The 13,840-nt window shown below is 40.9% G+C and overlaps 2 protein-coding genes across 2 annotated transcripts; both read left to right on the top strand.

The window, feature by feature from the left end:
• Positions 1–3,180: 3,180 nt before the first annotated feature.
• On the top strand, positions 3,181–3,690 carry LOC135463016 (keratin-associated protein 10-10-like). The gene has a single exon (XM_064740337.1). The coding sequence runs from the start codon at positions 3,181–3,183 to the stop codon at positions 3,688–3,690; it is 510 nt and encodes a 169-aa protein (XP_064596407.1).
• A 1,402-nt stretch (positions 3,691–5,092) lies between these two features.
• Positions 5,093–13,397, top strand: LOC135463088 (dihydrofolate reductase-like). The gene is made up of 6 exons (XM_064740407.1): positions 5,093–5,214; positions 5,979–6,028; positions 7,071–7,176; positions 8,285–8,408; positions 11,044–11,156; positions 12,430–13,397. The coding sequence occupies exons 1-6, from the start codon at positions 5,132–5,134 to the stop codon at positions 12,524–12,526; spliced, it is 573 nt and encodes a 190-aa protein (XP_064596477.1). The 5' UTR covers positions 5,093–5,131; the 3' UTR covers positions 12,527–13,397.
• Positions 13,398–13,840: the final 443 nt, after the last annotated feature.

The following is a 13,840-nucleotide window of genomic DNA, read 5'->3' as shown; positions in this document are numbered from 1 at the left end:
GTTACCTCCCCTTAGTGTGCTTAAAGTAGGTTTGTTTATTGGATTGGTGTTTCACGCTGTACTCAAGAATATTTCACTTATTTGATGGCGGCCAGCATTGTTGGGGGAAGAAATTGGGCAGAGCCCAGGGGGAACCTACTACCATCCACAGGTTGCTGCCAGATCTTCCCACGTACAGCCGAAGAGGAAGCCAGCATGACGTAAATCATTCAGTGATAAAGTGCTGAAGTGTGTAATGGCTGTTCATGTTTTTACCAGGCCTACTGGAGGTAAAATGGAGCTCTGTTTGGTTCAACGTCTTCTCTAAACCTCTTAGCAATTTTGATGTAATGAAAATGTATGCAATGTTAATGTGGTGTTGCAGGGTGTTAAAAAAGGGACAAATAGCAGGCTGCAAACAGCTGTCTACTGCCGTCCCCGTAGCAGGCTGCAGACAGCCGTCTACTGCCATCCCTGTAGCAGGCTGCAGACAGCTGTCTACTGCCGTCCCCGTGGCAGGCTGCAGACAGCTGTATACTGCCGTCCCCGTGGCAGGCTACAGACTGCTGTCTATCGCCGTCCCCGTGGCAAGCTACAGACTGCTGTCTATCGCCGTCCCCATAGCCACCTACTTTGAATATTCTTACAATTCAAATCAGTAGTAATTGCGACATTATTACTTTCAATTCAGCCGCCTATTTTTAAACTCTGACCCCTCCTCCAATTCTAAAAGAAATCCTTGGTGTTGATGTGTGTACACAAGAACAACTGAATCCCTTCATAGTGTCTTTATTTTTATCAGTGTGAAACAAATTTTTGACAAGACAACCTTCACAACTTGGCACAAATTTTCAACCAAATTTGAAAATTTGTGCCAAGGTTGTGAAGGTTCTGAAGGGTTTCTTGTCACTACAGTGATCGTGCTTGCCATATTTCAGGCCTTCACTTTACACTGAGCAATATTCTTACACATGGAAAATACTTTGTAAAGTCATTGCCTTCATGGGAGCTTTTTTTAAAATCATTCTCTCACAAATCTGTCCATTTTAAAACATTTGTAAAACTTTTATATTGTTAAAGGTAATGGCTGGTGTGAGTTTGTGTTGTTTTTTTATATATATATATATATATAAGATCAATAAAAACAATAGTGTATTTGTTGTTTTCAGCAGCTCTTGCCCTTTGTATTAAAAGCTCTGGTTACCTGGTATAGTTGGGCTTAAGATGGTGTGATGTTAATTTGTGTCCATTTAGATAGAGAATCTTGTTGATGTTCCTAGTCTAAATATCAACAAAATAATTTATGAAATAAAACATTCTCGGCCGAAGTGACGTTTTTTTGTTTTGTTGCCAGCAAAAGGATCGATCAGATCCTAGCTTTTATTATCAATTTTTGGGTGCTTCTATCACCTGGCACTCAGTATAAGTTTATAGGCCTAGAGCTACAGTCCAGCAGATGTCCATGTTCACTGTGACTTGACGGGTGTCATATTTGGTGTCATCATAATGTAACCTGAGGAGATGCCTAGTGTTATACTGTGACTCTGGGGTGTCACATCTGGTGTCATATTGTCACAACAGGGTGTCCTGTCTAATGTCGTGACTTGGTGAGATGTCCTGTCTGGTGTCATCACAATGTGACTCAAATGGTGGGGTGTCATGTCTGGTGTCCTGAGTTGTTTCTGTAAAGTACAACATATATATAGGCTTTATGCAATGAATGGCTTCAGTGGCCTAATGGTTAGGGATCCCGCCTCAAAGTCAGTAGACCTGGGGTCAAACCCTGGGTCGTGTCATACCAAAGACTTTAAAAATGGAACTTGTTGCTGCCTGTTTGTTCCGGTGCCTGATTGTTCTGGCGTAAGTATAATGTGAGTGGATGGGGTGTCATGTCTGGTGTCTTCGGCATGATACTTCAGTGGCAGCAGCCCTTTGGCGACATGGATTCGCCCTGTCGCAAGAAGACACAGTATATGTACACACACCTAATGACTCCTTGTCATCACAGGACTGAAAAAATTGTTCAGTACAATGTTAAACCCCAAACATTCATTCTCTATGCATGGACCAGCCATTTGAAAGCAGATTGACCAATAAATTCAGTGATTGTCTGCTGAACATGCGTCAAGTGATTTTCTGTCTGATTAAAGGTGTGTCAGGTAAACGTGTGTCTAGCATACATGTGTCTGGTGTACGTACGTGTGCCTGGTAAATGTGCGTCTGAAACATGTCTGGTGAAAGTGCGTCCGAAACGTGTCTGGTGAAGGTGCGTCCGAAACGTATGTGTGGTGAAGGTGTGTCTGGAGAACGTGTCTGGTGAATGTGGGTCTGGTGAGCATGTGTGTCTGGTGAACGTGTGTCTGGTGAGCATGTGTCTAGTGTACGTATGTCTAGTGAACATGTATCTGGTGAAGGTGTCTGGTGAACGTTTGGTGAATGTGTGTCTGGTGAGCTTGTGTCTGGTGAACGTGTGTCTGGCGAATGTGTCTGGTGAACGTATGTCTGGTGAACATGTGTCTAGTGAATGTGTGTCTGGTGAATGTTTGTCTGGTGAACGTGTCTGTTGAACATTTGTATGGTGAACTTTTGTCTGGTGAAAGTGTGTATGGTGAACGTGCCTGTTGAACATTTGTATGGTGAACTTTTGTCTGGTGAAAGTGTGTATGGTGAACGTGCCTGTTGAACATTTGTATGGTGAACTTTTGTCTGGTGAACGTATATCTGGTAAACGTGTGTCTGTTGAACATTTGTATGGTGAACTTTTGTATAGTGAACTTGTGTCTGGTGAACGTGTGAATGGTGAACATGTGTCTGGTGAACGTGTGTATGGTGAGTGTGTCTGTTGAACATTTGTATGGTGAACTTTTTTCTGGTGAACGTATATCTGGTGAACATGTGAATGGTGAACGTATATCTGGTGAACGTGTGTCTGGTGAACGTGTCTGGTGAACATTTGTATGGTGAACATGTCTGGTGAATGTGTGTCTGGCGAATGTGTCTGTAAACGTGTGTCTGGTGAGCATGTGTCTTGTGTACGTGTGTCTGGTGAACGTGTGTCTAGTGAACATTTGGTGAACGTGTGTCTGGTGAGCTTGTGTCTGGTGAACGTGTCTGTTGAACATTTGTGTCTGGTTAACATATACCTGGTGATCGTGTGAATGGTGAATGTGTGTCTGGTGAATGTGTCTGGTGAACGTGTGTATGGTGAACGTGTGTATGGTGAACGTGTGTATGGTGAACGTGTTTATGGTGAACGTGTGTATGGTGAACGTGTGTATGGTGAACGTGTTTATGGTGAACGTGTGTATGGTGAACGTGTGTATGGTGAACGTGTGTCTGGTGAACGTGTGTATGGTGAACGTGTGTATGGTGAACGTGTTTATGGTGAACGTGTGTATGGTGAACGTGTGTCTGGTGAACGTGTGTATGGTGAATGTGTGTCTGGTGAACGTGTGTATGGTGAACGTGTGTCTGTTGAACATTTGTATGGTGAACGTGTGTATGGTGAACGTGTTTATGGTGAACGTGTGTATGGTGAACGTGTGTCTGGTGAATGTGTGTATGGTGAATGTGTGTCTGGTGAACGTGTGTATGGTGAACGTGTGTCTGTTGAACATTTGTATGGTGAACGTGTGTATGGTGAACGTGTGTCTGGTGAACGTGTGTATGGTGAACGTGTGTCTGGTGAACGTGTGTCTGGTAAACGTGTGAATGGTGAACATGTGTATGGTGAATGTGTGTCTGGTGAATGTGTCTGGTGAACGTGTGTATGGTGAACGTGTTTATGGTGAACGTGTGTATGGTGAACGTGTGTATGGTGAACGTGTGTCTGGTGAACTTTTGTATGGTGAACGTGTGTCTGGTGAACGTGTGTATGGTGAACGTGTGTATGGTGAACGTGTTTATGGTGAACGTGTGTATGGTGAACGTGTGTATGGTGAACGTGTGTATGGTGAACGTGTGTCTGGTGAACTTGTGTCTGGTGAACTTGTGTATGGTGAACGTGTGTCTGGTGAACGTGTCTGGTGAACGTGTGTATGGTGAACGTGAGTCTGGTGAACGTGTCTGGTGAACGTGTGTATGGTGAAGGCAATGATTTATTCCATGTACGCTTACTTCTGCTTCCTGCACACGATATTGGCTGATATTGTTGAAGGGCATTGCATTAAACACCTATAAAATAAGGGCAAACAATTTTTCCTTAACCACAGCCAAGCATTTTACGAGAGCTGGAACAGTACCGGTAATTGATTTCACAGCTCATTCAATTAAAGGAAAAGTAGGCCTACAAGTAGGTCGAATATTTAAATAGATTTTTTCTTAAGGGGAACAGCCGGACATTTATAAATAGTTTTGCATGATGGATACGTATTTGAGATAACTCTTTGCATAATGGAAATTAAGTAGAATTATGCATGAATTATAAATATACGTGGTGCAACCTCTGGATGGTCATGGTGTGTTTGCCCCGGGCACGGCCTGGTTTCCTCCCAGCATAATGCTGACCACCGTAGTATAAGTGAAATATTCTTGAGTACGGCATAAAACACCAATCAAATATATGCACATATGGGCAAAATGAGGATGATAGATCAGTTTGATGTTTTCTCCCAAAAATGTATTAAACCGACCAGTATTTGAGTCATACTTACCATATACCGGTACATACTTTTGGTATATTCTTAAAATTGTCATAATTCAGAATTAATGCATGTTTTGGGGAGTATGGAAAACAAATTTTTGTTGGAATACATGATGCACATGCAATAGCCATATGCATTACATCTTCATTTAGAGGGGGTATTTATACACAAATATTTTGTGAAGCGGTTGTAGGCTGCACATAAAGAACTTATAGTAAACTAAAGAAAATTAAAAAGTTAACATAAATAAATAAATAAATGAATAAGAAACAGTACATAAAGACAAGTGTAAAATGTTAATAAAACAACGTACCGCTGACCGTGTTCAGATTTTCAGGTGGTCCAATAGCTAGATATACATACTTGTATTCTGCTCGTGCCTGTCGGTCCTGTTCCGTCTTTTTATTACAATCGCGATTTACATGTACCCACGTTCACTTTCCCGCGTTTTAGTCCAACAATTTGAAAACGATTTGGGTGAAGTTAAGACAGATGTGAAAGAAGAGAAAATGACGGAGAAAGTGAACTTAATCGTCGCGATGTGTAACAACAGAGGGATAGGAATCGCTGGCAAACTTCCTTGGCGGTTGAAGTATGTGGTTTGTCAAAGTAAAATGGTTTTTAACGTGCGACCGTTTATGTTACACGTTGTTGTTGTTTTGTACAGTTACAGTACACGCTGTTGTTGTTTTGTACAGTACACGCTGTTGTTGTTTTGTACAGTACACGTTGTTGTTATTTTGTACATCACACGTTGTTGTTGTTTTGTATAGCACACGTTGCTGTTGTTTTGTACAGTTACACGTTGTTGCTGTTTTGTACAGTGCACGCTGTTGTTGTTTTGTACAGTACACGTTGTTGTTGTGTTGTTCAGCACAGGGCTGGGTCTGTTGTTTTCTCAGTTGACAGTGTGTAGGCATGTCTGATTTCAAAACAGGTGTTCTACTGGTCGCACTGGAAAACTATGACTAGATGTTATACAATGTTTTATAGTTTTGAGAGAGTGTCAAGTCAGAATTAAAACGCAGTCATTTTAACCATATCTTAATAACTTATTCTCCTATCTCAGTTTCCTACTCATGTTTTATTCTGGTTTTAGTGACCAACACTGGCTCTTGTATCGATCCAACAGGCCCAGTCACACAACTATATACATGTATGTATGCCTACTGTGTAAAGAAGGGCAAGGACGGAAATAAAGTTTCACTGATTTTAGAAATAAAGTATTTCCCTGGTCATGCCGGTAGTGTACTTCATGCTATCCTGCATGTCTTACACTGCCAATTGGTTGTCAGAAATATTGACAGTTTCATGAATCCTGTATGTGCCGGCAGTAACGAGTGGTCTACGTTTCAGGAAGGATATGGAATTTTTCAAGAAGATCACATCACAGACCATCAATCCAGGTATATGTTACTTTTGTTTACTAAAATATAGACTTAATAAAACATATAGAGGTTACAGAACACATGTTGCCTTACTGCCAGTGTTTGTCCATACTCCATAGCTTGACTTGTTATGATTATCTTGCGCAGAACAAAAAATTTACACACTCCTTCAAATTTGAGACTCACATGCCTAACACACTCTTGAGATAAAGTCAACTAGGTCTGCTTGTAAGGCAGACCTGACAAAATCAAAAAGTCTGGGGAGAAGGAGTTAAGGTGTGCAAATGACTTTCCTGGACTTCTGCAAGGGGTGATAATCATAAACAAAGATGAAGTCCTGCACTTACATAATTCTACAGAGCTCATGAATTAATGCCAAACCCTGTAGCTTGCGCGTTCTTCTCCAACTCTGTAATATTTATACCTGTGCATATAATAAGCCAAATCAGCATTTCAGGAGTTTCGCAAGGTCAAAAAGTCATATGCAAGATTAGGTGGCGGCTCTGGCAAAAGCTAGGTGCTAAGGGTGTGGTGGAACTGACTGACCTGGCTATGGAAGATGTATTCTCAACCCAGCAAGTCACGTCTTATAGCTGTGTTAGTTTGCGATCTGTGAACCACTACCTCCTGAAATGTTGATTCGGCTTACCGAGAATCAAAGAAAGTATGTTTTGCTCGGATTGTTTTGCTCATCTGAGCAAACATCTGCCCTTTTTGAGAAGATTAAGTGCTCACTCCAGGCAACAGTGACATTCTGTCTTCACAGTGGATTGGCTGCTGACCAGTGTGATTGAAGGATTCAGCCCTTTCCAGCTCTTGTGTTTCAGGTAACTTCTTAGGGGTTGTGGTTTACCCCTGGCACTTCATTTCCCTTCCCCCCAATAAACTTGACTGCTGTCATATAGTGAGTGATTCTTCAGTAGGGTACTGTATTAAAAATGCTATGCCGGCAAAAATTTCATCTTTGGTGATCAATAAAATTTTTTAGCTTTTAGATAAAATAGCTTTATACTTTATGAAAATAGAATTGAAATCAAGTTACATGTATGTCTTCTTATAGAAAAACAGAATGCAGTAATCATGGGGAGAAAAACATGGTTCTCTATCCCGGAGAAGTTTAGACCATTGGCTAAACGGATCAACATTATCCTGAGCAGGGAAATGAAGTAAGAGATTTGTTCTGTCATCCTACTTTAGCGGATTTCTGTGAAAATTGCTATGGGTATAGCTCGTCAAAATAAAGACTTTGTCCCAGCAATATTGTACACTATTTTACAGTTAGTGTAACGTATTTCAGATTACGCATTTGTCTTGAATCCGATCAATTCATCCATCTTTTAGGGCTACTTAAGACTTTTTGGTTTGATTAATTTCTTATCAGAAAAATTTCAGTGTTAGCGTCAGAAGAATCACTTTAATTCCAAATGTGTTTCCGAAAGTGCATTTGTCAAACTTTAGATGAAATGCAGTATTTGATTGAATCTACATGATAATTGTCTGTTTTACTTGATAGTGATCGAAAGTATACATGCTCTAAACTACTAGCCCTGTGTGACGTAAGATTCATCAGGTGTCACACTCAGTGAAAAAATGAAATATTCATGATGAAAACACACTGTAACCAAATGTAGAAAAACATTCAGCTGACAATACAGAAATGGGATAAAAGTAAAATTCAAAATTCACCTTTTTTTTGTCCTATTTTAATGTTTTTGAGGATTTTCATTTTTCTTAGGCTTTCCAATCTCATGAATGTTTTTCGCAGGTACAGTTGCTGGGACAGTCCACATTTCCTACAAATTAGATGTTTTATCAATTTTTTTTTTAAATTTTATACCATCCTCTAACATTGAAAAAAGACTCATTCTGCATGTTAGGGGGCCTCCGTTGCCCAGGGGTTTAGCACACCAGCACAGCGTAGTGACCCAGGAGCCTCCCACCAAGCGGTCACTGTGAGTTCAAGTCCAGCTCATACTGACTTCCTCTCCAGCCGTATGTGGGGAGATCTGCTTTAACCTGCGGAAAGTTCAGGGATTCCCCTGGCCTCTGCCCAGTTTCCATTCACCATAATTCTGGCACCGTCCTATAATTGAATATTCTTGAGTATGGTGTAAAACACCAATCAAAATAAATAAATTCTGCAGGTAAAACAACAATTTAAATCAATGTGGCCAAATATTGTTATCTTGGTTATTAGTTGAGTTGTACATGAAGTTTTGCGTGGTGCTTCTTTCTTTTCTCACCATGATTTATAACATGTTTTCTATTTGACAGACAAGCTCCTGAAGGTACACATTTAGCCAGCAGTTTTAGTGAAGCAATTCAATTGGTCCAGGCTGCTCCTCTAGCAGACAAAGTTGAGTCGGTGCATGTGATTGGTGGAGCTTCTGTGTACAAGGTCAGTGCTGATTGGTCCATTGTGAGCTGATTTGATTTATCACTTTGGACAGATCACCCTTTTTAGAAATTAAGGCAGCAAAGATTGTAAATGTTGATTTGCATGTCCTCTACAATATTTAACAACGCCAACCAAAGACATGGTGCATGGAATATTATTCTTTTCACAATTTGTTGTCATTTTTTTTTTCAAAACGGCAAGTTACAGCTGTTGTTCACCTACACTGTTCATTACCAACATCCATGGGCTGCCTACGGCTGTACAGTACCAGCACCAAAAACTGATCTGTAACTGAAGCAGAAGCTCTCAACCATTCTTGCAGACTGCTTGGAAGCTGTGAAACTGCAGACAGTTTCAGTTTTTATCTTCAAAATGTTATGAATAATATTTTCAAATTGCATCTAAATTTGTACATTAATTCCCTGGTCAGATTTGTTTGGGATTTAGGGTACAAGCTGGATCTATCATATATAAAATCTTAGTTTATGTACGTGTTTTGTCAGTGAGCTATACTAGATCACATGTTTGTCAGTGAGCTGTTCTAGATCACATGTTTGTCAGTGAGCTATTCTAGATCACATGATTGTCAGTGAGCTATTCTAGATCACATGATTGTCAGTGAGCTATTCTAGATCACATGTTTGTCAGTGAGCTGTTCTAGATCACGTGTTTGTCAGTGAGCTATTCTAGATCACGTGTTTGTCAGTGAGCTATTCTAGATCACATGTTTGTCACTGAGCTATTCTAGATCACGTGTTTGTCAGTGATCTATTCTAGATCACGCATTTGTCAGTGAGTTATTCTAGATCACATGTTTGTCAGTGAGCTATTCTAGATGACGTGTTTGTCAGTGAGCTATTGTAGATCACATGCTTGTCAGTGAGCTGTTCTAGATGGCGTGTTTGTCAGTGAGCTATTCTATATCACATATTTGTCAGTGAGCTATTCTAGATCACGTGTTTGTCAGTGAGCTATTCTAGATCACCTGTTTGTCAGTGAGCTATTCTATATCGCATGAATGTCAGTGAGCTATTCTAGATCACATGATTGTCAGTGAGCTATTCTAGATCGCATGTTTGTCATTGAGCTATTCTAGATCACATGATTGTCAGTGAGCCATTCTAGATCGTATGTTTGTCAGTGAGCTATTCTAGATCGCCTGTTTGTCAGTGAGCTATTCTAGATGACATGTTTGTCAGTGAGCTATTCTAGATGACATGTTTGTCAGTGAGCTATTCTAGATGACATGTTTGTCAGTGAGCTATTCTAGATCACCTGTTTGTCAGTGAGCTATTCTAGATGACATGTTTGTCAGTGAGCTATTCTATATCGCATGAATGTCAGTGAGCTATTTTAGATCACGTGATGATCAGTGAGCTATTCTAGATCGTATGTTTGTCAGTAAGCTGTTCTAGATCACCTGTTTGTCAGTGAGCTATTCTAGGTCACATGTTTGTCAGTGAGCTATTGTAGATCACATGATTATCGGTGAGCTATTCTAGATCACATGTTTGTCATTGATCTATTCTAGATGGCATATTTGTCAGTGTGCTATTCTAGATCGCATGTTTGTCAGTGAGCTATTCTAGTTTGCATGTTTGTCAGTGAGCTACTCTAGATGACGTGTTTGTCAGTGAGCTATTCTAGCTCACGTTTGTCAGTGAGCTATTCTAGATCACATGATTGTCAGTGAGCTATTACGTGTTTGTCAGTGAGCTATTCTAGATCACGTGTTTGTCAGTGAGCTATTCTATATCACATATTTGTCAGTGAGCTATTCCAGATCGCATGTTTGTCTGTGAGCTATTCTAGGTCATGTGTTTGTCAGTGAGCTATTCTAGATCGCCTGTTTGTCAGTGAGCTATTCTATATCGCATGAATGTCAGTGAGCTATTCTAGATCACGTGATTGTCAGTGAGCTATTCTATATCGCATGTTTGTCATTGAGCTATTCTAGATCACATTATTGTCAGTGAGCCATTCTAGATCGTATGTTTGTCAGTGAGCTATTCTAGATCACCTGTTTGTCAGTGAGCTATTCTAGATGACGTGTTTGTCAGTGAGCTATTCTAGATGACGTGTTTGTCAGTGAGCTATTCTAGATCATGTGATTGTCAGTGAGCTATTCTAGATCACATGCTTGTCAGTGAGCTATTCTAGATCACCTGTTTGTCAGTGAGCTATGCTAGATCACATGATTGTCAGTGAGCTATTTCAGATCGCATGTTTGTCAGTGAGCTGTTCCAGATGACGTGTTTGTCAGTGAGCTATTCTAGATCACATGCTTGTCAGTGAGCTATTCTAGATCACGCGTTTGTCAGTGAGCTATTCCAGATCACGTGATTGTCACTGAGCTGTTCTAGATCACATGTTTGTCACTGAGCTATGCTAGATCAAGTGTTTTTCAGTGAGCTATTCTAGATGACATGTTTGTCACTGAGCTATTCTAGATGACGTATTTGTCAGTAAGCTATTCTTGGTCACATATTTGTCAGTGAGCTATTCTAGATCACGTGTTTGTCAGTGAGCTATTCTAGATCACATGTTTGTCAGTGAGCTATTCTAAATCACGTGTTTGTCAGTGAGCTATTCTAGATCACATGTTTCCAACAACCTTTGTTGTTGATGATTTCAGGAGGCCATGGAGTCATGTGACCAGTGTCGCCTGTACCTCACCAGAGTCCTGTCCAGTGTCGAATGTGATACGTACCTGCCGGAGTTTGAAGACAAATTCAGAAAAATTGAAAGGTATGTGTAAAATTAATAAGTGTTTGATTTAGAATATAGTTTAACGGCCAAATGGTCACAGGTATAGGCAGAATTGTTAGAGGGTTTTCAAACAGGCTATTTTGTCTCTGCAGTGTGTCCAGATTTCCTTTTTTTTTCGAATGTTTGAAGTACTGAAAAGAAAAAGAAATAACACTAATGTTTTATTTCTTCCATACTCTTGGATGTGTAAGGGCCATAACCTGGCAAAATGGAAGAATATAAGCGTCAAGTCCGACATTCCTATACCATTCGTAGTCCGTAAAGGGCGTTCCAAGTTGATAATCACACAATCCATTTCCACAACAACGTCTAACACTAACTCCCGAAGACAAAGGTATGTAAGAAATTATACAAATAAGAAATAAAGCCGGTAACACACAAGAGAGAAGCGGTCATCAGTTTTCAATGATGCCGGGCAGACAATGAATATTCCAGGCATGAATTCCATATCAAAGTTCAAATTCGTAGTCCGTGAATGAGTTCCATGTCAAATAACAGCTAAACAAGTATCTCAGTCGCGCTTTCATTGCAACTGTTCATAAAGGCATTATGCTGATGTAATTAGCATGGCTACCGAAGGCATTTGCATAAGTTTGTTATGTACATGTATTTGTTCTGTCCAAAGGTCAACTGTCTTGAACTCTCGTTGGACTCTGGTCTTCTGTGGGAAGGTCTGTCAGCAACCTACGGCTGGTTGTGGGTTTCCCCGGAGTTCTGCCAAGTTTCCTCCCACCATAGTGCTGGCTGCCGTTGTATAAGAGACATGTTCTTGAGTACAGCATAAAACACCAATCACGTAAATAAATAAACAGAGGTCGACCATTTGCTATTGATATTAATCTAGTGCTCCACTCATAAAATGATGCCATTACCATGCAGGTGTAACATGCAGGCAACTTGTCATACACTAAATTGTGCCCAAATTGGTACAAAAGGCAAAGAAAGGGTAAATTAGGATAACCTTTATTCACCTCCAGGGGACACAAATTCACCTCTGTCAAATCCGGTATCAGTATGTATCTGAGGTGATAATTGACATTTTGTGTTTACACAGGCAAAATGTGTTTACACAGACAATATGGTCGACTAAACCGATCCAGTTAGAGTTAGACCACCAAGAAAGGTGGATCAGGAGAACTGCTGTATATAGGTCAGAGGTCTCAAGCCACCAAGTTTTCTTTTTGTACCCGCAGCTTATGACCTCTTGCTTCCCATTTATCTCTTATGAGAGCTGTCTTCATGTCTGTTGTAGACCGTCCTTTGTACCTGAGGGGGAATTCACAGAAAATGGTTTGGACTTTGTTTTTGAGGTGTATGAGAAAATCAGCGAGGCTCAATCAGTAGCGTGACCCGTGTGAGCGGCCAGAATCTCATGGAAGCATCTATAACCCACGTAGAGCCATACAATGTCCATAATCCACATAGAGCCATGCAACTATCCATAACCCACGTAGAGCCATACAATGTCCATAACCCATGTAGAGCCATGCAACGTGTCCATAACCCACGTAGAGCCATACAATGTCCATTACCCACGTAGAGCCATACAATGTCCATAATCCACAGAGCCATGCAACGTGTCCATAACCCACGTAGAGCCGTACAATGTCCATAACCCACGTAGAGCCATACAATGTCCATAATCCACATAGAGCCATGCAACGTGTCCATAACCCACGTAGAGCCATACAATGTCCATAACCCATGTAGAGCCATGCAACGTGTCCATAACCCATGTAGAGCCATACAATGTCCATAACCCACGTAGAGCCATACAATGTGTCCATTACCCACGTAGAGCCATACAATGTCCATAATCCACATGGAGCCATGCAACGTGTCCATAACCCACGTAGAGCCATACAATGTCCATAACCCACGTAGAGCCATACAATGTCCATAACCCACGTAGAGCCATACAATGTCCATAATCCACAGAGCCATGCAACGTGTCCATAACCCACATAGAGCCATGCAACGTGTGCATAACCCACGTAGAGCCATACAACGTGTCCATAACCCACATAGAGCCATGCAACGTGTTCATAACCCATGAAGAATTCTACAATAGTGTCCATAATCCATGTAGAATCCTACAAGTGTCGATAACCCATGAAGAATCCTACAAGTGTCCATAACCCATGGAGAATCATACAAGTGTCCATAGCCCATGGAGAATCATACAAGTGTCCATAACCCATGAAGACTCCAACAAGTGTTCATAACCCATGGAGAATCCTACAAGTGTCCATAACCCATGGAGAATCATACAAGTGTCCATAACCCATGAAGAATCCTACAAGTGTCCATAACCCATGAAGACTCCAACAAGTGTTCATAACCCATGAAGAATCCTACAAGTGTCCATAACCCATGGAGAATCATACAAGTGTCCATAGCCCATGAAGACTCCAACAAGTGTTCATAACCCATGAAGAATGCAACAAGTGTTCATAACCCATGGAGAATCCTACAAGTGTCCATAGCCCATGAAGACTCCAACAAGTGTTCATAACCCATGAAGAATCCTACAAGTGTCCATAACCCATGGAGAATCATACAAGTGTCCATAACCCATGAAGAATCCTACAAGTGTCCATAGCCCATGAAGACTCCAACAAGTGTTCATAACCCATGAAGAATCCTACAAGTGTCCATAACCC

This window comes from Liolophura sinensis, chromosome 2 (genome assembly GCF_032854445.1).
Source record: "Liolophura sinensis isolate JHLJ2023 chromosome 2, CUHK_Ljap_v2, whole genome shotgun sequence".
Taxonomy (NCBI): Eukaryota; Metazoa; Mollusca; class Polyplacophora; order Chitonida; family Chitonidae; genus Liolophura; species Liolophura sinensis.
This window is presented reverse-complemented; position numbering and strand designations above follow the sequence as displayed.